Here is a 25,445-nt window from a genome sequence, read left to right as displayed (position 1 = left end):
CTGCCCATTCACACACCAGCAGCTATCATGTCCTAGCTCTCTTCAGCAGTAAGAGAGGACATCCTGTCTCCCTAAAGATGGTCCTTAGAGAGAGACACACAGCTTACTGTTTTACCAAAGTCTTGCAGCTGTCCATGTTGGAAGACATTTAAATGAAAAGACAGACAAGACTTCAGAGGAAGCCTAAGGGCTGATGAAAACAGCTCAAGCTTTCAAAAGGTGGGTCATTTACTTTGCTGAATACAACCAACTTTTGATTCTGCCCCCCATCCTAGTTTCTAACAGTTGCAACTTTCTGGCAATGGAGACAGATGTCTTACTCGGAAGTACTTTCCACTGAGAATGAGTAAGGTCGTTGTGGTCATTAGGAGAAAGAAGGACTGAACCTTTTCAAGGTTAGCTGATGCTGGGAGAACTCAGAAGGTTAGTCCAGGATGGACTCCTGATGAGGAACACTGAGTAAAAAAGTCAAAACAAACACACATACTCCTCCTGAATAATACTCCAGGTGATAAACTACTTCCACAATTTTGCACATGATAAATGTCTTTCTCTTAATCAGTTTGTGTCATTCTCTTACAACAAAAATTTAACTGATAAATTTTTTTTTGTTTTTCATTCTTTGGCTATAATTGCCAAGAATCTCAGAATTGAACTTAGTGGTCTGAGTTACTTACTTAATTAATTAATCCTGTTTACTTAAATAAATTCTTGTGATTATGGCATCTGTTTTTTCCTCCTGATTACTATTTTTGGTGTGTTAATTTTATTCCAATAAAGCTTATATCTTCTTGTCACTCTCTTAAATCCTTTCTAGAAAAGAAGTAGAATTTATTTTAATTTCATAGAAAAAAGATTTTCGGTACACTTAGGTAGCTAGTCAGTTAAGCGTCTTACTCTTGATTTTGGCTCAGATAATGACCTTGGGGTCATGAGATCAAGCCGCAGGTTGGGCTCTGCACTGGGCATGGAGCCTGCTTAAGATTCCTCGCTCTCTCTCCCTCTGCCCTCTCTTTGCACACTTGCACACACTCTCTGTCTCTCTCTCTCTTAAAAAAAAAAAAGAAAAGAAAAAGAAAAGAAGAATCTTAACCTGTGTGAAAAAAGTTACACCAAAAGATTTTCCTCTAATTCCATTTAAGAAATCCTCAAATTTGGAAGACCTTTTGAAATCAATATACAACTAGAAAACTAAGTAATAATGACTACATATGAATCTTAAACACTTATACATCTAAAAAATATCATAAGTACACATATTTACTTAAGTGTAAGTGTTTAAGACCACTCATGATAAAAGACTAATTTCCTTACAAATAACTCTAATGACTTAGTAAAAACAAGGTAAGAAATTTTTAAAAAATGGGTGAAGAACATGAGTAAGTGGGTCAAAACACAAATTAACAATCAAAAATAAGAAAAGATGTCTAACTTTATGCATAATTAAGGGCAAGCAAATTAGACACCAATTAATTTAGTATATTGAAAAATTTTGAAAATGTGCAGCCTTGGCAAGGGTATGGAGAACAAGGCGTGCTCACAAACTGTTGGTGGAAGTGTCACCTGGAAATATGCAGCCTTTCGAGAGTATCATTTGGAAGTACTAATTAAAATGAATAACATAGGGGCGCCTGGGTGGCTCAGTGGGTTAAAGCCTCTGCCTTTGGCTCAGGTCGTGATCCCAGGGTCCTGGGATTGAGCCCCGAGTTGGGCTCTCTGCTCAGCAGGAAGCCTGCTTCCCTTCCTCTCTCTCTGCCTGCCTCTCTGCCTACCTGTGATCTCTGTCTGTCAAATAAATCAATAAAGTCTTAAAGAAATAAAAAATAACTAAAATGCATAACATACAACTCATTGATCCAGCCATTCCAATTTTAGTAAGTGAACTTGAAGATATATTTGCACGATATTCACTACATATCCATTTTATTAGTAAAAAAAAGCTAGAAACAATTTAAATGGTATTTCCAAACAATAGAATACTAGTCAGCTATTGAAAAGAATGAGCCAGAGCTGTGTGTACTAAAATGCAAAAATATGCAAGACATTGAGTGAGTCAAGGAAAACCGGCAGAACACTGTATGTTTGCATCTGTGCGTCCATGCCTGTGGCCGTAATATGCACAGAAATATGAAGAAGGCAGGTAAGACACTTTGGTGTTTATTTCTCAGGTGTACAAGTGGGAGGGGACAGGGAAAAGAGAAACTTCCTTCTTTGGAGTTTTCTGTATTGCTACAATTCTTACGGTGCACACTTGTTACTTAAGAGTAAGCGCCCTAATTTGCTGCACCTCATTTAGCTAATTACCTCTTAAACTGAAGCTTCACTGAAAACATTTTGGGAAACAAGTTCGACAAAGCCTTCCATCTCTGGGCCAAAGCAGAAGCAGAGCCCCAGGCCCTAAATCCTGATCTTTTTGCTCTGTCGCCTTTACCTTGGGTAGGATACTAAGATAAGCAGACTCGCTGGATGTTTTCAGGAAGGCAGGCGTGAGGTCCCTGAGCAGCTCATCATTCCTGATGCTCCTGGGGGAAAGGAAGCCGGCACCACTCTGCCCAACGCTCCCGAAGACCGCCGAGTCGGCATCGTGGAGAGAGCCTTTCGGGTGGCACCTGTACCTGGCGTCAGGGCTCACCACGGCTTCCTCAAACACAGACTCCTCGTCAGACAGCTGCAGCTTCTCAAGCTCCTTGTTGATCTTCTGCACGTCGGCTACAGTGGTGCCGGTGGACAAGTGACTGTCAGGCTTCGTGTATTCAGCACAGAGACTGAGGATCGTCTCCAGGCGCTGTCTCTCCTAGAACACAGAAGAGGGGATGGTCAGAGAGTTTGTGACAATGCAGACAATCACAAAGAAAAAGATCGAAGAGGCTGGGACCACTGGCGATTTCATCCCACAGGTAAACCCACAGTCAGTGGGCTGATGATGAGTTTCCATCATCCTGGATGAATGTGTTTAAGGATCCAGGTGAAACCCTGGGGGGAAAATGCCTGATTTTCTTCCCAAACTCATTCGGGCTATCCCCTCTCCCTAGATGTCCCAGTGTGGATCCTCCCACGTAGCAGCCCCAGGTAAGCCTTTTCTTGATTTATTAGTCCTCTGGACACTTCAAAGTTTTTTTTTTTTTTTTTTAAATCTCCTTTTTAAAAAATGTTCACTCCCCCTTCCTTCTCTACCACTCTACCTCCAACATATCTGGCTCTTTCATCCCTATCGATTTAACACTTGTGCTTAAAGTTACTTCTCTAGCATCCTAGAGAAATAGATACACACACACAAAAATACTACTTAAAGAATCTTCTAATTTAAAAGAATTTTTTTCTTGAATTTTTTTCAAATTTTTTCTTGACATTCCTCAAATTTTTCAGTACTTTTCTTATGTCTTGTCATGAGATAAAGGTCTTTTCTACCAATTTCTCACATGGGTAATTAAAACTATAAAGAATTAGAAATATTGCATAAAAATGAAAAACTTTTCATGTCACGTCCAGATAGAAAGACAGCAATGTATTTCAGATTCTGAGATCATTTTGATTCAATTTAACTGGAACATAAAATGATAGTTCATTTGCTTAAAAAAAATATATAGGCCATTGATGTCTATAATGGTACCATTTCTTCACCAAGCTCCCCATACAAAACAAGTGGATATTTATGGTTTTGACTTAAAGTAAATTCTCTATATATTTTTGAGCAATAGGATATAATTTATGAAGTGTTTATCATAAATCTCGACAGCACTGTTTGGGGTGAGGAACCTTAACATCTCTGCCTCTCACATTAATTCCAAGGCCAAAGTGAAAAGAAAATAAGATAACGACAACAAAAATCTGTTGTGATTACATCTACCACATTGGGAAAAATTCAAAAGCCTTCCGTAGAAAAAACATTTTCTAAGCTGGTTACCAGTAACAAAGTAGAGAATTTTTAAATAGGACCAGGCTGCTGTTTGCAATTTCTAATTGCAGCTAATTTGTAAAGACAAAATTCTGAAGGTACTCAGTTCTTTAGCAGTCGAAGGACTGACTATCCAATAGCAAAGTTAAATAGAAACAGAGCAACATAATGTCTTGGTTTCCATTAGATACACTAATTTAATGCCAAGACAGAAGTCATTTAAGTTGCAGCTGACTTTTCTCTGTCCTCTAAAGCTTGCCCACTTCACCCCTGCTAAAGCAATAGCTTGATCAAAAGGACTATCACACTGGCTCCTATGAGCCCCGACCTCCCATTCACTGCCTGAACTTGTGGCCTCCCGCTGCAGCTCCGTCCTCATGGCCTCGTCGCAGGGCAGGCACTCATCCCACGCGCTTCTGCACCCTGTCCATCCAGGAGCCCCGGGCTTATTTATCTCTGCAGCTGCTGCCAGCTGCCAAGCCCTACCCACCTCAGCTTTATGGGGAGGGAGTAAGCGGGGGGGGGGGGGGGGGCGGGGGCACAGCATTCACTGCTTTATTTTAAATTTCTCTAAGGAGGGAAGGAAGTTTACATGGGAATATGCAAAAACCACCTGCAAGGGCATACTTAAGGAGGGGACAGGAACAGATGCTGTATTTTACCCCTTCTCAACAGCATCTGCACGAAACGCTAATGCTAATCTCCAAAGGAAAGTTCTCTTTCTGCCATTTAGGTGACTTAAGTTGAAGCATCTAAAAACTCCGTCTTTACTGACGACCTTTATAGATCGCAGTGTGTACACATTAGCCTGGACAGTAATTATGATGTGGGATTATCTGAAAGTTGTCAATTCCCCACTTACCAGGACTTCAAAACCACGGAAGGCACTTCTGCCTCGCCTGTAATACATAGCAAAATTCCTCCCACATCTCTTTCCCAAAATAGTTTCTGCTGCCGCCAGTGCTCTTGCTTAATTCCACAGGGAATAAATGATCCCAGCGTTAAGATGAATGCTATTTCAGACAGTGAAACGCAGTATTCAAAGGCTTGTGCACAGGAAGTGTGGTTTACTGGTATGTGCTTCTCTCTATTCTTATCACCCCATTCACAGCCAATCTGTCCAGGCTTGAATCACACACACACACACACACACAGCACTGCCGCCTGTGAGTCTCAGAGAAATCCAGGCTGCGCTGAGACACACACTGAGCTGCACCGAAGAAAAATAAACTGATGTCAAGAAGTACGTCAGAAGAAAGTCTGCAAGGCATTTCAGAAAGCACTATATGCAGCCTTTTAAGGAAAACCCTGTACGGACGTACTCTCATAAAATCACTCTCCCCCGAGCCCTTTTCACTCTGGAGTCTTGTTCTTTCCCATCCATCACTCCAATATTCTCCCCTTTGGGAGAGCCTAAAACCAGGGCACCTATTCCACACCAGCAGACCTTTGAGAACCAAACAGGGCACTATGAATAGTTATGCTGGGACGTCAAGCTCCAACAGGGACCGAGATGGATGGCCGCCCACCTAAAACCCAGCTTTATCTGGCATTTCACCTGGAGACCTGCCAAGTTGGGAGGGCCACCCACTTGAAGGTCTTCAATTCCTGCCCACCTCTCCCAGCCAGCATTCTGCAGCGCATTCTTTTGAAAAGGCCTAGGCATCTAAATGGCATGAAACATGGGTGCTATGACTTTGAAAAGTAGGTCATTTGAATCAAATTATTTTAAATACATTTCTTAATCTCCCTCTCTGTTTTCCCTTTCCTCCTCTCCATATACCACATATATAGAAGAAAGATTTGAAGGGGACACAGGATCTTAAAATAGATACCGTTAGAAAATGGTGTGCGGTTCTTTCCCCCAGCAATTAAAAAAAAAAGAAAAGAAAAGAAAGCAAGCAAGCTGCGGACTGAGTGTGTTTTGATCTCAGAGCTTTCTTTCTTTTTCTGAGGAATGTGTCTGGCAGTGCCTCTCTCTACAGCCCTCGGTCAGAGACCTCTCCCATCTCCCAGCCCCATCCATCCCCTCGTAACCAACAGCAGCCAGTCCGGGCCACAGGACTGGAAATGTAGTACAGAGGTAAACCACATAGAAAACAGTTGCCTGATACCCACAAAGGCAGTATGAATCTTTGTTGAACTCCTTGTGTTAAAATTAACTATGTTGGGTCACTCGTTAACATAAAAGCAAAGGTCAACTTTTAATGGCTAGAAATAATTTAGTTGAAAGAAGGTATTTTTTCTCAAGAGGACCTGTTGTAACTGCTAAGTATGACTTTACTTCTCTCTCCTGTCAATCCTCGTGATTTAACATCTCCATAATCGCCAGTTCATCAAAGATCTATTAAGTTATTCTCAGGCTGTTACTGTGCTGGAGACACAAGGACAGAAAAAGACAGCATTTCTACCCTTACTTCTTTAGCGGAAGGCATAAAGAGTTAGTCAAAGACAAGAAAACCAATAATTCACAGATAAGAAAGTAGTGGACAAAAATTACAGAAGGACAAATCTGAGTTGAGACCCTGGGATAAATATGAGTCTGTGTGGCCTGCTGGCCAGTGCGGTGGGCTGGGCAAGTCTCTAAAGGAACTGTATAAGCCCAGGCATAGAGCGTGGACTAAAGAGCATGCTTGTGATCAGCAACTGCCGTGTGGCTGCAAAGACAGGGTTCTGTGGATGAAGAGGGACGAAGTACACGCAGAGAAGTGGGTCAACTCTCTGTCTCTGTATACCAGGACTTAAAGCGATCCCAACAACCCTAAATAAAGAACCAGCAAGAGTCAGAGAACCTGGTCTAAAAGTGGATGGCAGGGGCGCCTGGGTGGCTCAGCGGGTTAAGCCTCTGCCTTCGGCTCAGGTCATGATCCCAGGGCCCTGGGATCAAGCCCCGCATCGGGCTCCCCGCTGAGCGGGGAGCCTGCTTCTTCCTCTTTCTCTGCTGCCTGACTCCCTTGCCTACTTGTGATCTCTGTCTGTCAAATAAGTAAATAAAATCTTAAAAAAATAAAAATAAAAAAATAAAAGTGGATGGCAGAATGAGATGGAGCCAACAGCATGGTAAGCAGAATTTCTAAGACTCCACAAGTGAATTCTGATGTCTCATTTAGGTAGGAAAATGAGGGGGGAAAACAGAGTAATGGTTAAGAGTCTTTTATGTGAGTCTTTTTCTTTTTAGAGATAAACCCCTTGGGGTAGTAACTAGGGCTATGATGATCAGTTCTTGTCTTTTTGGACACAGGGTAAAACAGTTTTTCAGTCTCCTACCCCTAAACTTGATGTAAGTGTCAAACTTGCATTGGCCAATGACACATGAGAAGCAATGTGTGTCCCTTCTGCCTGGACGGCCAACACATGATCCATTAACTGTCTTGCTTTGCCATTGCAGAGTGACACTCAAGATGGTGCTGGCTCCCTGAGCCTTGACCTCGAGCAAGGAAATAGGGAGCAGAGGCCTCATTCAACCCATGCTGGCCATGGAGAGGGGAGGAGAAAGAGATCGATGCTGTTTAAGCCTGAGATAATTTTTTTCTTTTGTTTTCTCCACAGAAACCCATTATGATTGATAAGCCTTGCTTAAGCTCAAGCAGGTAACAGGCCCAAAGTTTGGAGACAAGAGCCTCAGAGATCCTACTAAAGGCAGCTCATTTATTTACCGTGTAATAAAGAATTTGGCTTTGCCCAAAGGGAGGTCTGGCTTTCACTGTTGGACTGTGGGCTTCTGGAAGGTAATCTAAGTCATACCTGATTGGATTATCTTTGTTTAGGACACAGTGGGGCACTCCTGATAATCAGTCTCAGGGGGAGGGCTGGCCACTCCAGAAGTGGTCAACCTAGAGATGAGATTAACCAAGTGGACAACCAATCAGTCGTGCCTACATGATGACATCTCCATAAACACTCCGGACACTGAAGCTTAGGAGGTCTTCCTCCGCTGCCCACACTCCATGGATACTATCACACACCAGTGTAGGTAGCATACCACATCCTGACTCCACAGGGAGAGGGCAGCAGAAGCTTTACGGAACCTCCTGACTCCGTCCTCTGCTTCTCTTCTCTTGGGTAATCTTCATCTGAGCCCTTCCCTATAACAAATAATAATCCTAACTACAACAGCTTTCAGTGGGTTCTGTAAGTCTTTCTAGTGAATTCATGAACTTGTGGATGGTTCCCAGGAACTCCCTGAACTTGTGCTTGGTATCAGAAGAGAGGACGGTTGTATATGCAGACAGCGCCCTTTCACTTTGTAACTGGGCTTCATGTTTATCCAAACATTGCCCTAGTATTATTTTTATCAGTTTAGGACAACTAAAGATAGAAATATGTATTTCTATATACATAAGAAACTATGTATATGTAAGTAAGGAGTTTTTATTTTTTTTTTTGGTTTTACAAATTATCTTCATCAGTGTCAGTGTAATGTCTAGCTAAGAACATTTTATCTTCCAGTCTACCTGGGAAGTCTACCTTCAGACTTGTGGTCTGGGCAGCGCTTCATTCTGCTGTCCACTGTTTAAAAAGCATGTATGTATGTGCCCCATCAGAGGGTTACTCTGGAAAGAGGTCCATCTGACAAATGAAAGAGCAATGGCTTATGTGACGTATCTGTTCTGGAGGCAAGTTCAAGTCATCTGAAGACTTACTAAATAATGTGACAGCCATGAACTGATCAGCAAGCATTTGCTACGCGAAGATTACTAGGAGGATTTTGCATCAACTATACCTATTCTGGCTCCATGATAACGGAAAACCAGATGCTGAGGAAAAGTAAGGCATATGCAGGTAACTAGGACACCGCTTACCACTCAGTGATTTTTCAGTACTCATTTCTCAAATATAGTCAATACATCCCAATACACAAAAGCACTGCCTAAGGAGATCAAGTTCGTTCTGTGCAATGCCCCAAGCTTCCCTCCTCTACCTCTTTTGAAATATCTGGTCCTCCTTTCTTCATGGTACCACAGTGGCTAAGAGCCGGAACTCTGGAGCCTCAATGCTGTTTCTGTAGCTACTTGTGAGGCTCTGGGCAAGTCATTTAGCTTCCGTGGATCTTAGTTCTCATGCATAAAGCAGGGAATTACTAGAGCATCTATCTTGTAGGGTGCCATGGGGATTTAAAACACAAACACACACACACAAGCTTCTTGAACACAGTATACGCAATATGTTAGCACAGGCATCTAAGGAGAGTCCCTCAGTCTTCCCAAGGTAAAGCCCTCTACCTGCCTCACTGAGTCTATATGCCCTCCCATTATCCTTATGGTTTTGTTTCACCAATTTTCCCTCCCCCACACACTTATTTCCTCTCTCAAATCCTTTGCCTCTGTCTGCAAATGCACTCAAGTCCTCTCCTTCTCCTACCGCCCCAGACAATAAATTATCGTCATGACATTACCCAGCAGATTTACTATTCCGCTTCCTTACTTCCCTTCACACCTCCACACATTTCCCAATCTCAAAGAAGTCACCAAAGCTCAGCATTTCACTTCCACCATTCCCAGCCCTTTGCAATCTAGAACAGTGTATCCTGCCTTTGTGCAGACTAGACACTCTGTAAGAGAAGGGACACCTCCCACTTCTCCAGGAAAATTACAAGTACAGTGAGCAGAAAGAAGAAGCGCTTTGAAATAATGGTATCAGGATTCTGCAAAGAAATCTCAGTGCTTCTCTCTGTAACCATGTATTGTAAGGATCTGTGGATAAATCAATTTCTTTTTCTCATACGGAACCACTGGGTTTTCAGAGCAGAGTCTGTGTCTAAGTTTGATAAAGTGGGAAAAACAAAGATTTGGATTTGAAGTTCTGGAACGTACCAGACCTATAACACAGAAGTTCTTATCAGGTTCAACCCTCTGAGTTTCTATAACCTGGTCTGTAAAACGGAGACGATAAGGTCAGCACCTGCCCTAGGCTTCTTGGGAGGAATCAATAAAGGAGTGTGTATGAGAATGTTTAAAGTCTAAGTTGGTTTCTGTCACAAGGCAGGTGCTCAGTGTTTGTTATCAATGATTAGAGATACTTTCCATAAAAAATTGGAAGTGAAATTGATAGCTGTCTTGTGGGTCCTGGAGAATCATCACTAATACAGGAAGGAGTCCCCCCCTTATGGGAGGGGGATATGTTCCAAGACCCTCAGTGTGTACATGAGACCACGGATAGTACTAAACCCTATATACACGATGGTTTTTTCTATGTGTACATACATAAACATAGTAAAGTTGAATGCATTAAAGTAGGCACAGTAAGAGATTAACAACAATAAGCAATAATAAAATAGAATAGCATAACAATATATTGTGATAAAATTATGGATGTGGTCTCTCTCTCTTTCTCTCTCAAAGTACCTTATTGTACTGTACCCACCTTTTTTATGATGAAGTGAGATGATAAAATGCTTACATGATGCGATGAAGTGAGGTAAATGGCATAGGTATGGTGCCTAACGTTAGGCTATTACTGACCTCCTCATGGTGGGTCAGAAGAAGGATTATCTGCTTCTAGACCGAGGCTGACAGCAGGTAACTGAAACCAGGAAAAGCAAACTGCAAAGAAGGGGGAACTACTGTATTAGTTAACAAGCAAACCTAATAGCTGAATCCAACTGTTCTCAGGGAAAGGCAATACAGGAAAAATATCTGATGCAGCCAAATGTCTCCCTGAAAAATTCACAGATCTGTGAGGCTCTTTGGCCAGTCTGAAGGAGAGAAAAATCCTCTACTGCCCCAAATTCCCTCCCCGGGGGGGTGAATCACATGCCTGAACTTCTGACAACAAAGCTCTGCCCAGTTGCCATAGCAACCCAGGGAGGAAGAGATCTTTTCAGTCTCTCTGTGCCCTTTGGTCATTCTAGCCCCACCATCACAAAGCAACATATATTCCCCATAGCACAATAAGTCCAGCAGAGTAACTTCTAGAAGTAACTACCCCCGCCAAATCCATGCTCCTCTCCAATGCACACAATTCATACTTGACATAAAACCCAGATTTCTATTTCACATTTTCTCTGACTCTACCTTACACTCCCGAGGTTCCTGCCCTATGAGCACACGCATCATTCAAATACCTGAGGAACTTATCATATCCTGTCTTTGCTCATACTCAGACAAAGAAACTCAGCTCTTTTAATCTCATTTCATAAATCAACCCCTCACACTCCAGATTTTTTTTTTAATTGCTATTACTCACTAGTGTGTCAACATCTCCCTTAAAGCTACTTGTCCTTACTGCAGTCCTTACCCACTGTCATTTTCTGTGTCCCTATTTTAGGAGCTTGTAATTAAGAAATATATATGTACAAAATTAGTATATACTATTTTATGTTATCAATACACTTACTAAATAGATGATTATTAACATATCTAATAATTTAATAATATGAACTATGTTATATAAGGATATAAATTATATATATATATTATATATATATACATGCTGGGGTAATGTTGATTTTTATTTTCATTTACATTGAACATGTCCTAAAATACTATCACCTGACTTAATTGATCCTGTTACTTTTTAGACTAGGAATGTTTGCTTCAACTCGCTTTTTCCACTGGCAGTTATTTCTTGCATTTGTGAGCAGATGCAAGTGAATCTCTCACTACAATAACCATCTAACTTAGATCTGCTGTATTTTTGTCCTTTTCCTAAGGCTTTTTTGCATCATTTTGCCATTTAAAATCAACTGACAGACATACAAATGATGAAAAATTTTGCTTGAATAAGATATCAGGGTTGAGCTGAACTATTCTTAAAATATTAATAGATAGCGCTTCAAAGAAAGTGCTGATTATGAATGACTCCATAACATTGTTGCCTCAGCTCAGATAACTGAAGGGGGGAAATCATGCACTTCTCTCTACAACCGAAAAGCACTGGCTACAAACAAAGGAAATTCATGTGATCAGTATACTCATAATTTCCTCATAGCGTCTAAAGAAGTAGCCAATTATTTTTCCTTGTACATAGTGTGTCAGAAGAAAATCTACAAGGTTCCTAGATCCCTTCAGTTTAAAAAATTTGTGCTTTTGCTACAAATCATTAAGGAAAACACAACAAAAGTCTAAAATATTGCTGTTCATTTGCAATTTCACCCTGGCTTAACCGAGTTCTGTAATCTGTTTATTTGTTTGTTTCCCCTGAAGGATCATGGTTTATAAAATGCAATCCACTGAAATACCTTTAGAATTTTATGTAATATTTAATTTTTTCAATCCACAACTAAATCTCCACATTGGAAAATCTAACCTAAAAAAATTAAGGAACACTCTATGCACAAAGAAGTTGGTAGAGTAAAAAAGTAGGAAAGTCTAACATATAAAACACAAAGCCAAAAACAGGTGGACTGTTAAGTTTTGTAAATGCAACTACTTATGAGAGATATATTACATGGAAAATACTGTGTTCTAAGATTTATAAAAGCATGCTACAGTTCTATATAGAAAAAGGCAAAATAATGGTACTCCTAGGTGGCTCAGTCAGTGTCTACCTTCGGCTCACGTCATGGTCCCGGAGTCCTGGGATCGAGCCGCACAGCAAGCCCTGCATAGCAGCTTCTCACTTTTCCCTCTCCTTCTGCCTCTCTCCCGGGCTTGTACTCTCTCTTTGAAATAAATAAAATCTGGGGCTCCTGGGTGGCTCAGTGGGTTAAAGCCTCTGCCTTCAGCTCAGGTCATGATCTCAGGGTCCTGGGATCAAGCCCCACATCTGGCTCTCTGCTCAGCAGGGAGCCTGCTTCCTCCTCTCTCTCTCTCTCTCTGCCTGCCTCTCTGCCTACTTGTGATCTCTCTCTCTGTCAAATAAATAAATAAAATCTTTAAAAAAAAAAAAAGAAAATCTTTTAAAAATGCAAAATAAACAGTGACAAGTCTTCTTTCTCTACTTGAGATGTTAAGAAAGTAACTACATTTTCCTTGCTTCCAGAACAACTTTTAAAATTGCAATCTCTGCCTACCATGATTTAGGCCTTGGTCTTCATGATCTAATGGGAAAGACAGACTTTCAATATTCTGGCTCTCTTATTCTGTCATCAAAATGAAAGACTAATACGTGTCTGAGAAACTTATTCTTTTTCTATTTAGGCATTTTATTGTCTTTTTTCAAAATCCAAATTACAATCCCAGAACTGGGATATGGTCTTAGCAATTTTGAATGAGAAACTTCAATTTTTCCAAACCAAAATTCTTCAGCAGAACATGCCCCCATATACAGATTTCCCCCTTGAGATCAATTAGACTTCACCAGAGCAAAGTTCTTGGCTGTTCTGAACTTTAAAAACTAATCTCCCTGACTCCTGCTTCTGGGGAGATGAGGTAGAGGTATTTTTCCCTATTCCTTCCACTGAGTGTAACTGAGAACCTTGGACACATTTTGTATAAGACAAACAGAAGACCAAAAGATGAAGAAAAGGCAGCAGATCAACTGGGCACATAGGGACCCAGAAATGAGTTCCCTGAGATTTCCTTTACTTCATACATCCCGGACTTGAGCTGGAGAGAAGAAATGACATGGAACATCCCAGTTCAATCTCCAAAGACTTATGCAGCAAGGAAGAAGCCAAACTCAATCAAGTATATGATTACATGTATGTAACATTCCTATGATAATAAAATTATAGCTCTGGAGAACAGACGAGCAGATGGCAGGGGTTAAGGAGCTGCTAAGAGTAGGAGGAAAAGTGGGGGAGGCTACAGAAGGCCTGCAGGGGGGAGTTTGGGGTGTTGTATCTGCTCTGTATCTTGACTGCATCAATGTTAATATACCAGCTGTGATAGGAAAACTATAGTTTCGCAAGATGTTAGCACTGGAGGAAATTGGATAAGGGGTACACAGACTCTCTCTGAATTATTTCTTACAACTGCATGTAAATCCACAATTACCTCAAAATAAAAAAAAAGATTAACTTTTCTGCAAGGAACTTCCAGTAAGTCCTAATCCGCACATTCAAATGGCTGACAAAATCCTTCCAATGAAAAAGTGACGCATGTTTCTATTCTAATATGTGTTCTATAATTTTTCTTAAAAACTAATCACAAACTTTCAAAGTATTCTTCAGAGCAGATATCCCATAAGCTTTTCTAGAACCAGAGAAGAAAAATTCACCTTACAATGAGCCAGCACAGTCACTAGATCTACTAGTGGATGAAAAAAATGTTTTCAAAGGTCGCTGAATTAATGGCTTTTAATTTAGATAATTTAACAACCAATATGGGGATCATTTTTCTACGAAGAAGCGCGAGTCATTCCCCATTACCCTGTCTGTATTGATATACTATATTTTCAATTTCCATCTTATTTGTACCTTTTCCTGTGAATTTTATTTCTGAGCTTTATTTCTTTTTATTCATGAGCCTTCCTGCCTCAATTTATCATCTTAAGAAAAAAAGGAGACTCGCTCCCTGGCTGACAGGGCAGCTGCTTCTTCATCCAAGGTGTTTTCTAGATTTTTGTGCTGAGCCCAGAACACTAAACTGCTTGAGGATTCACAGCACACGTCCCTCAATTCTGAGCAGGAATCTTTAAATATGTGGCACCATCAAGAGGCAATAGCTTGTACTGCCACTGTAACAAGGACCAATGGTTGGCTCCCGCGTGTAGAGAAACCTGCTTTTAATAGCGACAGTCACAGACTAGTATAGCAAAGAATTATATGGAGACATTGGCTCTGTGTTTCTCCAATGCGGGGTCACTAGATTATTGCTAAATGCTACTTTTTTCCCTCGTTCCCATCACTCCTCCATGTACCTACTGATCCAACTGATGGAGAAGAAAAAGATGTGAAAACTGTTTTTAGTCTCAGTTAGCTGAGGACAGTTGATACTCTTAATTTGCTAATGATTAATTCCTTCAATATTTACTAGACAATTACATACATGTGACAATTGGCCACTTAAAATACACAGAGAGAACGTCTGCAGTTTATTTTCTGATGACCCAAAGTGATCTAACCGGACAGTAGTCTACTTCATACTTCTCACTACTTAGAGATTTAGTCTTATTTTATTAGAAATGAAGAAAGTCTGTGTACAGAATGGACAGTTGATTTACACAGGTAGAGAGCATCACCATTCTAAGCTTGTACTGTCTAATATAGCATAATTATTTTCACTATTTCATCAAGTTTCCTTTTTTAAGGAAGATTTTTTTTATTTATTTGAGACAGAGAGAGTGAGAGAGAGCATGCATGTGAGTGTGCGGGAGGAGCAGAGGGAGAAGCAGGCTCTCCGCTGAGCAGGGAGCCTGATACAGGGCTCCATCCCAGGGCTCCGGGATCACGACTTGAGCCGAAGGCAGACGCTTAACCAACCGAACCACCCAGGTGCCCCTCCAAAAGTTTTCTGAACATAAGAAAATTTAAAATTGCACATCTGGCTCACAATGATGGCTCCCATTATATTTCTGAGCTAGAGCACTGACCATCCAGGTAAAGGCATCAAGGTGAAAGGTGCAGAATGGCAGAGAACTGACAGACTGAAATATTAGAGCCAAGGCTTCACCAAAATGAGTCAGTTGAGGGCTTACGCTAACTCTGAAGATTAAATAAACTAATGTAACAATAGACATTCTGAGTCAGAATATAGAAAGTGAGTCATAATTTCTAAATATCCCTTTAAAAAGTCTAAGCCACCAAGTTAATTTGGTCAGTAAACCAACCTCTCACCCTCCTGGAGTTTAACTGAACCACTCCCCACTAGTGCAACCATTTTTTGAAAATTACAACTCTGGGACGCCTGGGCGGCTCAGTGGATTAAGCCTCTGCCTTCAGCTCAGGTCACGATCCCAAGATCCTGGGATGAGGCCTCGTAGGGCTCTCTGCTCAGCAGGGCGCCTGCTTCCCCGCCCCACCCCCCTCCCCGCCCCCACCTCTGCCTGCCTCTCTGCCTACTTGTGATCTCTCTCTGTCAAATAAATAAATAAAATCTTAAAAAAAAAAAAATTACAATTCTGCCAGGATGTAGCAGGGGGAAGGGCCACACCAGGAAGAGATCCCTTCCAAGTTTGTGAGACTGGAGAACAAAATAATTTTCAATACTTCAGCTTGCCTTCACATTTCAAACACATTCTTCTCAGGGGAAAAAAAAAAAAAGATTAATATTATGGCTAGGTCGCAAAAGATTAATATTATGGCTAGGTCGCATAAGACGTTCTCTTAACGTTGCCATTCTGCCTCCAACCAAGAAACCCTGTCAAATTCACAATGCAAAAAAAAAGTCTGAATGCCCAAAATGTCTTTGGGGTCAGGAATCACAGGGAAGTACAGGTAGCCAGAATCCCGGCAAGAAAGCAAGGCATACTTTTGGTTAGAGTGACCTTCACCTGACAAGGCTCACACTTCTTGGGCTCCCAAATGGTTTTTCCTAATTATAAAATTAAATAGCACCAACTTGTTTACTCTGTCATTTTTAAAATGGTATCTGCATCTTATCATTTTAAGATTAGTGAACATATACATTTATTTTATAGAATGCTGTAATTCCTTAAATACCCACCACTATACTGATATTTACTTTTAGAAACATAGGTCTCTGGGCTGCTCATCAGTACACAAGCAAGACTCTGGGTCCTGCAACCTTGGCCCCGTTTAACCCTGGAGAGCACCAGTTCTTACAAAGAATGCAAAGAAATTTGCAAAATAGAGGAAACCATCTAATTTTCACCTTTTCATTTTTAACTGCATATTGGAAGGGAATTGCCCCACTTCTGGAAGCAAAAGAACACATTTGTGCTCAGATATTTGCATTCTTTTTCATTGAGCTTCATGGTTACCTGGAACCAAGTGCACAAACTTAAGTCTGGGATATTTGAGAACAAGGGGAGAAGCTTCAACCACAGAACAAGGAAAGCCAGAATGAATGTCATTAATGGGTATCAAAAACATTCATTTACTCTTTTCAAAAACAGGTGTACAATGCTTCTCGCACTCTCATCAATGGCTAGGAGGTGGATATACAGCAGAGAAGAAGATCAACACAGTCCCAGCCTCGTGCAATCCAGAAGTCTTCAGCTGTAAAGAGCTTTCAGAGAAGCTACTGGAACAAAATGTCTTCCAAACAGCACAGAACTGCTGACCCAGACATTTCATCTATTCCAATAACAATACCATGGGAATATTAACATCTTCCTTGAAAGAAAGCCAACCTTATCTTCAGAATGGTAGAGCGTGTAGAAAGTTAGAAACCTGGGGCTTCAGGAGATGGGCATCACATTACAACGCATTTGAAAAATAAATGGCAAGTGTGGTCCCACATAGTTCCATATGGCGACAATGCTGTTTATTGAGGCACCACAGAAGACTGCCATCAGCCAGAAAGAAAATATTGGATTGCTACAGTGCAATTTGTGGGGAACCACTGGTTCTCCACGATAGCACACAGATGCTTTTGGCATTGTAACCAAATGAAGATTCTTACAGCACCCAAGTTTGCTATAGAGTTTTTTCATTTTCCCCCCTGTCTTTTTAAAATGTCTTTTCCCTAGACTTTAAGATGCACTAGATGCCATCCTTATGTCGATATTACTGGGAGGGAGGCAAATGAGAGGACTAACAGAATACCCTGTCTACTGTACAATTATTCCTCTAGCCTCTAGAAAACCGAGTGTGTCATAGAATCAGCATCCTAGCCTTCTGGAGACAGCTCAACCATTCATGTCCTCCACTTGGAAAATAGCTGTAACCATCACAGACCAGCCCAGAAGGAGGTCATGGGGTCTATGGACTGGAGTACATACATTTCATGCGCACAGAGCCCTCTCAAGACCTCACTTGGACCTGGTAACTCTTAGTTTGGAATATTTTTAAACAAGGCTTGATATCTGGTTTCAAAAATCAAAAAATGAAAGAAAAGGCTGGCATAATGACGAAGGCAAGAACTGGCAGCTGAGAGCAAGAAAGAAGGAATAAAATTTATGAAAAATCAAACATCTCAAATAGCACAGCAGTTGGAGGCCACTTAATGTAGACTCCAATTGGATTATTATACTTCATAAATAGGTCCTTGGAGATTCATAATTAGGGTTCAATCTTTAAGACTCAATATAATTACCTTGAATTTTCAAATAGAGATTGAACAAGTGAAAAACAACAACAAAAAAAATCCAGATGAAACACTAGTATAATCACAGCTTAGCTAAAAGTACTATAGAAATTATGCTCAGTGAACCAACCTTACTTTGCTCAGTTTCCTCACTACTGAGTTAAATAAATCTTTGGCATCTATTCATTTCATATTTGTGTAAGAGTTCTGTTTCTTTTTTTGAAAATTATGCTTTGACATTTTGGAGGTGCCTGTGAAGTGTCCAAGTACACTCGTCTTGTGGAGTCAATTAAATTGCATTTTTCAAGAAATAGATCCCATGGGCTGGAAATCCAGGCACAGCTTCTCTTGGATCCTGGAGTAAATCCCAGATGGCAGGAGAACTTTACCTTCACTGACTTGCTCTTTTCTGCAGTTTTTGCTTTCCTGGCTGTGCTTTGCTTCTGTTTCTTATTTTTGACCAAGTTTGACCTGAGTTTTAGTTTGCACGCAAACCAATAGTTATCTCCACTGGTGGCAGTCACGAGTGGGGATCTGGTTTTATGGTCTGGCCACTTGTGATCTGCAGGTAGAACTGAAATTCAACCTTGCTCAGGTGAAAGATGACTGAGCATTTGTATTTGTTCTTGTTTTAATTGGTTGGTTATTTCGTTTTCCGTGAGTTCAAATCAGGACACTATTTTGTGCCCAGTGGAACAGTGAGCAGTCTCTTGAGATATGGAACAAGTAAATTTTATGTTCCAGTATTTACTTTTGATCTGCAGCTGAAGCTATAGAACCAAATTTTAAGTTTTTCATCTGAGGCTCTGTACCTCAGGGGGGGAAAAAAATCACTGTGTAAGAGTGAAGTATTTTCCTACTTCTTAAGGATAATAATAAACTAAAATAAAGAACCTCTGTTCTGATTGCTTTAGAGACTAATCAGCGTCTAGATAAATCTAACATTTCCAAAATTCTAAGAAAATGCAATGAAATTCTAATAATTAAGATATGTTCGCATTTTAAGAAAAAGAACTGTCTCATCAAAAAATGCTGATTTCAGAAGCATTTTTTTCCTTAGAAAGCAAGTTTATGTGATCAAAGCAAACTCTTGTACAAGTCAGACAGATCTGACACCCTGGTTTAAAAATCAGCTGTATGTTTTTTCCTTATTTTATCAACATATGGTACAGTAAATATGTAATTTCCTATTTTTTTAGAGTTATTCATTTAAGAGAAAGAGAAAGAGAGAGCATGAGTAGGGGAGAGACAGAGGAGAAGGAGACAATCCCAAGCAGACTCCACACTGAGCACAGAGCCCAATTGTGTGGCTCGATCCCAGGACCCTAAGATCATGACCTGAGCTGAAACCAAGAGTCAATCCTCAACCGACGGAGCCACCCAGGCTCTCCTATAATTTCATACTTAAAATAAGTTTGGATTTATTTTATCACAAAGGGATTAGTTTACCTGAATTTTGTAAATGTCTTATAATATTAGTTTGCTGAAAAGATAAGCTAAGATCACTTCCATATAATGTTTAAGGTGAAGAAAAATATAAAAGTTGTGCTCAACTAAACTGAATTATAATTGTGACACACCTTTTCATATCAATGGTAATTATGTTCTGTGATGTGTCAGTTGAAGCATAATTTCCAATATCTTCAAGTTAGATACTTTTTTTCTTAAAGTATCTGGTTGTTCCAGAATTGACAAAAGACCAGAAGAACAAAAGATGGTGAAAATTTAAAAATTGTAGGTTTGCACAAAGGGAGCTTTATTTGACTTGGTTTATAATACTTGAAATAGTAAGCTATAAAAATGTAATAAAATGTTAAAATTATGGCAAAGCTTGCACACTTTGATGGGTTTATTAATAAAGTAATTTTTAAAAATGTAATGCATGACAAATACCTTATAAACATAAAGCTAAAATGCAGTTACCTATATTGAAATGACAGAATGATCTTGGAGAAATCAGCCTATGCTTACAAAAGGTAATAAAAGGTTATTTTTCTACATAACCTGCCCAGGAAAGCAGAGAGATTTTGAATCTCACAGGAGAAACTTTTGTGTTATATCCCTAAATATTTCAAATGGAAGTTCCTCATTTCCTAATGATTTAAGATTGCTTGTTTATTATAAAATGTTGTTGCTTTATTCAGTAGACAAACTGCAAATATTCATTTTTCTCATGCATCCACAATCCTATATTAGTCACGTAATGAAATCTTCTCTAATTTATATTTGATTTTGCCTTCCCAAAATCGGACCTTAAATTCAGGGGAAAAAAATTTTTCCAAGTTATCTTTTATACATGATCCATCCTTAAGTTTTCCCACTTTTCCCTGGGCAAGCACCAGATTTGTTCCTTAACCTTACAAAAAGAATGTCAGAAATAATTAGGTTTGCTATGCCCTTATTTGTGAATAGCTCAATACCATCAAAAATAGCATAGGAAGATCTGTCAAATGAAATGAGAAGCTCAGCCTTCCCTAGGCTAATTTTGTAAGGGTAAAATATTATAATACAAACAATGTTCAGAGATGGCATACTTCACAGAGAGGTCCTGGGTGTCTGTGAATGCCTTCATGCTCTGTGATTCGTTCTCACCCTCTGGGGAAACACTGGTTAAATAAGACCAATGTCCTACGCACCGACAGAGGATTTTACCTCTCCTTCTTGCTGATTACTCTTTATGAGCTTAACCACAGATGAACCACAGACACTTACCCTTACCCTCACCAAGTGATCTCTGCTTTCCTCTCATGGTTGCTTACACACTCTGCGGCTAGTTACAGACTAGAATGTGACTTAAACAGAGTCTCAGAGCCTGGTAGATAGACCTTTACCAGATACTCTCTTCAATCTCGAGATTTCAGAAACAGACTTGTGAGTAAATGCTTCTGAGTTCTTAGCTGACACTGCATAGGCAAGCAGGAAACAGTACAAGGTGGTTAAACCGGGACTTCTTTTAGTCCACAAATAGATGACTTCATGAAATCAAGCTGATGACCCAAGATGCAAAGGAATAAGAATTCTATAGAACTCATCGAACTGATCCTGGAAATCTAATTTCCATATGTCTCATGGAAAATCATTGGCATTGTGTGTAATATTCTACTGTCTAAATGGGGAACATCTTTAGCATTCATCTCCATCTATCTCTAACCCTCAATTTAGTTGACTCTGATTCTGTAAACTAAAGGAAACATTCTTTCAAGGGTAGCTTCTTCTCCTTGGTCCCTCAGAATTCAGGAAGAAATATTTTTCCTAACTCACTTATTATTATTATTATTATTTTAGGTTTGGTTTTTTTTTTAAGATTTTATTTATTTATTTGCCAGAGAGGGACAGCATGCGCACAAGCAGAGGAAGTGGCAGGCAGTGGGAGAAGCAGACTCCCTGCTGAGCAGGGAGCCCAATATGGGGCTGGATCCCAAAACCCTGGGATCACTTCCCGAGCTGAAGGTAGAAGCTTAACTGAATGAGCCACCCAGGTGTCCCAGTCACTTTATTTTTTAAAAGCAATAACATTACTTGCATGGGCCAATAAGAATCTCTCTACCTTTTTACTGGGATGTCATTAGACAAACGGACTAAGCAACAGGGGCCAAAACCAAAGTGTCATATTTAAAAATAAGCCTCATTTCATTGAATATCATAAAGCCCATTATGAAGCAAAAAAGGGATCTAACTTTACATTTGGAGGCAATATCCATAAAATTCTCCCAAGAAATTGAACCAAGACCTAGTTTGTGACTTACAAGGCCCTGACTTGACAGGCAGTAAGGAAGGTCACTTCCTGGATTGTCAGGAACCTTCGTAGATTTGGGGAAACTGGAGGAACGAGAAATTCGCCAACAATTAAAAGTGCTAAAGATGAAAACTGGAGGTGATTTTCGAGGTTGGTCGTTTCCTGTCCTTGGAACAGAAGAGGAAATAATAGCATCTCAGAAAGATCACTGGAGTGAGGGAAGCCACTGAAATGCTCTCCTGGATTCCTTAATAAATTATCCAATAGAGCTGAACTTTCTGGCTTCCCTAAGAGTAGTTGCTCAGGGATGAAGGGTACAGCCTAGGGGACAGAGTCAATGGCACAGCTTTGTAAGGTGACAGAAGGAAGCCACACTTGCAGTGAGCTTAGCCTAAGGTATAGATGTGCAGAATCACTATGTTGTACGCCGGAAACTAACTTACCTAATGTAACTCTGTGTGTCAATTATACTATAATAATAATTTTTTAAAAAGTAAGAGTTGTTCATCACACTACAGAGCCAGATTTGCTATGCTGCATTCAAGAAGGCTTATTCATATGCTAATTAAAACTTCTCCTGAACTGTCAATGAATCAAGCCCAAATACAATGCCTTTTTGTGACCATGAAAAATCTCTGGAAGATTATTTACGATCACAAAGGAAACTGTCCTACTGGAGCACCATCTAACAGAGCCACCCAAGGAATGCAGAATTTTGTAAGGGTATGCACGTTCGTTGGCATTCACTATTACTGGTTAGGCTATATGCAAGGATCGATACTGACTTATCAACATCTATGAGGGACACAAATGATTCTTTGTGAAAAATTCCAAACAGTTTTTGTCCTGGATAGAGGCAAACGGTTTCTGCCCATTCGAATCCAAAGGTTACAATTTTGTTATCCTGTAGGGCATTACTCAGCTTGGTATGTGATTCAGAAATCTTACTCCAGCATACTTTCTTTTAGCAATGAAAATCCTTTTGATACTCTTATACTTTTGTAAATCAGCTTTATCAACCCCTGTTGCATCCCTCTTTAAGGAACAGCTCAGCATTAATGAATTAAAGTAAACTCTCACCCTGGTCGTCCTAAGAAACACATAGGCAAAAAAGTCTACGCTTAAAAGAAAAGAGTAAGAACGCAGCAGTTTGCCCTCATTCATGAATGGGACTCTCAAGAGATAGTATCCCCCTTTCTTACTGTTTTCAGTATTTCCCACAGTCAGCAAAAATCCATTTTCAACAGAAAAAGACGACTCAAAAAACTTCCCTGGATGTGTACTTGGGTGTCACTGCATGGACTAGGAGACACTGCAGAAGGGAATAGGGTGGGGGGGAAGGTACGTGTATGTGTACAGAGCAGGAAAAAGGCTGAGCAACATTTAGCTGACCTTTCAATTTTCTAGACCACTTGCTCTACAGAAAAGGTTACTGCCTAATTCCTAAACAGTCGTGATTTCCCCAATTACTCCTATCAGACCATGCCATATCAATTTGATGGCATCCGTAATACAAATCAGTGTTTACTCACTGTCTTAAAGAAAAGTCTGTAAGACTTATAAGAAATTCAGTAAAATTCACAACCACTCGGTTAGGTTTATCAGGAATCTACGCGTGAGAGGACTTCCCAGAGCCACGTAATCTAACACTAGGTACAGGCAGGCCTTCAAACGCCCCCACGTGACCAGCCATAGGGACTGAGAAAGGGAAGGACAGCAGAATTCTAGAAAGGCAAAGCAGTGGCTGGGGCACGTGGAGCTCCTACAGGCCTCCAAGTGTGTCTCCAAGAAGCTGCTCAAGGGAAGAGTGAGGTCAAGTCGGATGAGGATTACCAGTCGCTCCATCTCCTGCTCCCTGAGTCTCTCCTCCCTCTGCCGCCGGTGATAGTCCATCAGGTCATCGCGGCCGGAAATGGAGCTGATGCTGCTTTTCCTCTCCCGGAGGATGGGCTGGGGAGTTCCTGAGGCCTGTCGGAGGCTCTCCAGGTCGGCGTCATCAAACTCGACAGACCCACAGAAGTTCCTCCTGGCGGCGAACGTGTCCCCGGGAGGAAACGAGTGCCCCGGGCCGGACCCGGAGTAGGGAGCCCTGTCAAGGTCATCAGAGGTGCAGGAGGAGGTGGAGGCCAGAAGCATCTTCCGAGCCACTCGAGGACTGGCAGGGACGCTGAGGGTGGAACTGACATAAGGATGCCCCTCCGATGCGGAGGGTTTATAGGGTAAAGCCCCTGAGCTCAAAGAAGAAAAATTCAGGTAATTGTCGTTGTCTATGATGCTATGAGGTAGATCCTTTTCCCCCAGTTTTGTTCGTTTGGAATTGCCCAGAGAGTTTCTGGGAGGCAAACTGAGAGGCGTCAGCTGGTTGTCGGTGGCCCTGTGTAACCTGGGGAGAGAGCGGCTATAGGCTCCCATGTGACTCAGGCTGCTGCCCGAATACTTCCTGGTTCTTAAACCGATGTTTTCAGACGCCGGCTCCTTGTGTCGGCTCAGCTTGGGCTGAAGGGTCAGGTTGTCCTGGATGCTCATTTTCCTGGCTTGCTTTGGGCTTGAAGGCATGCTTGCTGCCCCCGATCTGCTGATGGGAGAGGGGCCAGTGTCGCTCAGGGAACTTCCATTCCACATGGTCAGGAGTGAGCCGGACACCTTTCGGCCTTCCAGCCCCCCGAGAAAGTAGACATTGTCATGGGATTTATTCCTTAAGCTGTATTTGGAATAGGGAGGCTTCTCTGCCAGCCTCAAGGACCTTTCGCTGTCCCGGCCAGTATAATGATCAAAGTCCGCTCTCCCAAGTGGGTACCCACTGAGGGAGGGGGAAGTGCTGAGGAGAGGGGTGGGCGGTTTCACGGAAATACTTTTGTCAGTTCCATCACAGGAGAACTGCCTGCTTCCCTGGATTTTGGCTAGTGAGGGGCTGCTCCTGACATTGGATCCCAGAGGGGAAGGGCTTCTCTTAGCAGCCACAGGTTGTGAGAGGGTTAAGTAAGAGCCCGAATAGTCTCCATTGGCTTTAAACCTTAGGCTGGAGGAATATTTCTTCGGGCTCAGGCTCTCCATCATGTTTGGGGAATTGTCCTCGAGGGAATTTGCCACAAAGCTGGCCTCTAAGCTACCATTCTGTAAATCGAGCGGCTTCTGCTTGTGGCTGTGCTCCGCCATGATCTTGTCGGAATCTGTAAAGGGGGAAAAAAAGAAAGTTTTACTTAGCAAAGAAGATTGAAAAAGACCAAGTACTTGTCAGCCTACATCTGAACAAACAGCCTTGCCGTCTGATGTAATTAACAAACATGACGTAATCAACAAACACAAACCCTGTGTTAGTAATAAATCTCATTAAACTACTGTAAAATGAAGAACCATAAAGAACACTGATCTGGAGCGGGGGCGGCGGGGTGCACCTGAGTGACTCTGTCAGTTAAGCCTCTGCCTTTGGCTCAGGACATGATCCCAGGGTCCTAGGATCAAGCCCCATGTAGCGCTCTCTGCTCAGTGGGGAGTCTGTTCCTCCCTCTCATTCTGCCACTGCCCCTGCTTGTGCTCTTTTTAATCTTAAGAAAAAAAAAAAAGAACACTGATCTGGGATGCTTTTTGTACAAAAGAAAAATAACTCGAGAGGCCATCGATGATAGTTGAGAAGAATAAATGCCTAACAAAGTACAGGTGAGGTTCTTCCATAAACAAGACAATGTCCTGTTAGTGTCCTGGTCCTCGATGGACCACCTGCTTCCTGAGCAGCAACCAAATACCCAGCGTGGTGATGCAACGCACCCTCCTTTGGAAGTCT

The 25,445-nt window shown here is 41.2% G+C and overlaps 1 protein-coding gene across 11 annotated transcripts in view; it reads right to left on the bottom strand.

Moving 5' to 3' along the window:
* PHLDB2 (pleckstrin homology like domain family B member 2) overlaps window positions 1-25,445 on the bottom strand; it is a 224,750-nt gene that overhangs the window by 62,181 nt on the left and 137,124 nt on the right. For all 11 annotated transcript variants that reach the window (XM_044251370.1, XM_044251371.1, XM_044251367.1 and 8 more), the window contains 2 exons: window positions 23,498-24,834; window positions 2,432-2,794 (listed from right to left, as the gene is read on the bottom strand). In XM_044251370.1, coding sequence (XP_044107305.1) covers window positions 2,432-2,794; window positions 23,498-24,834 — 1,700 coding nt within the window. The remainder of the gene's footprint in view (window positions 1-2,431; window positions 2,795-23,497; window positions 24,835-25,445) is intronic.

Source organism: Neovison vison, chromosome 6, assembly GCF_020171115.1.
Source record: "Neovison vison isolate M4711 chromosome 6, ASM_NN_V1, whole genome shotgun sequence".
In the NCBI taxonomy this organism is placed as follows: Eukaryota; Metazoa; Chordata; class Mammalia; order Carnivora; family Mustelidae; genus Neogale; species Neogale vison.
Note: the sequence above shows the minus strand (reverse complement) of the source record. Positions and strands in the feature narration are given on the sequence as shown.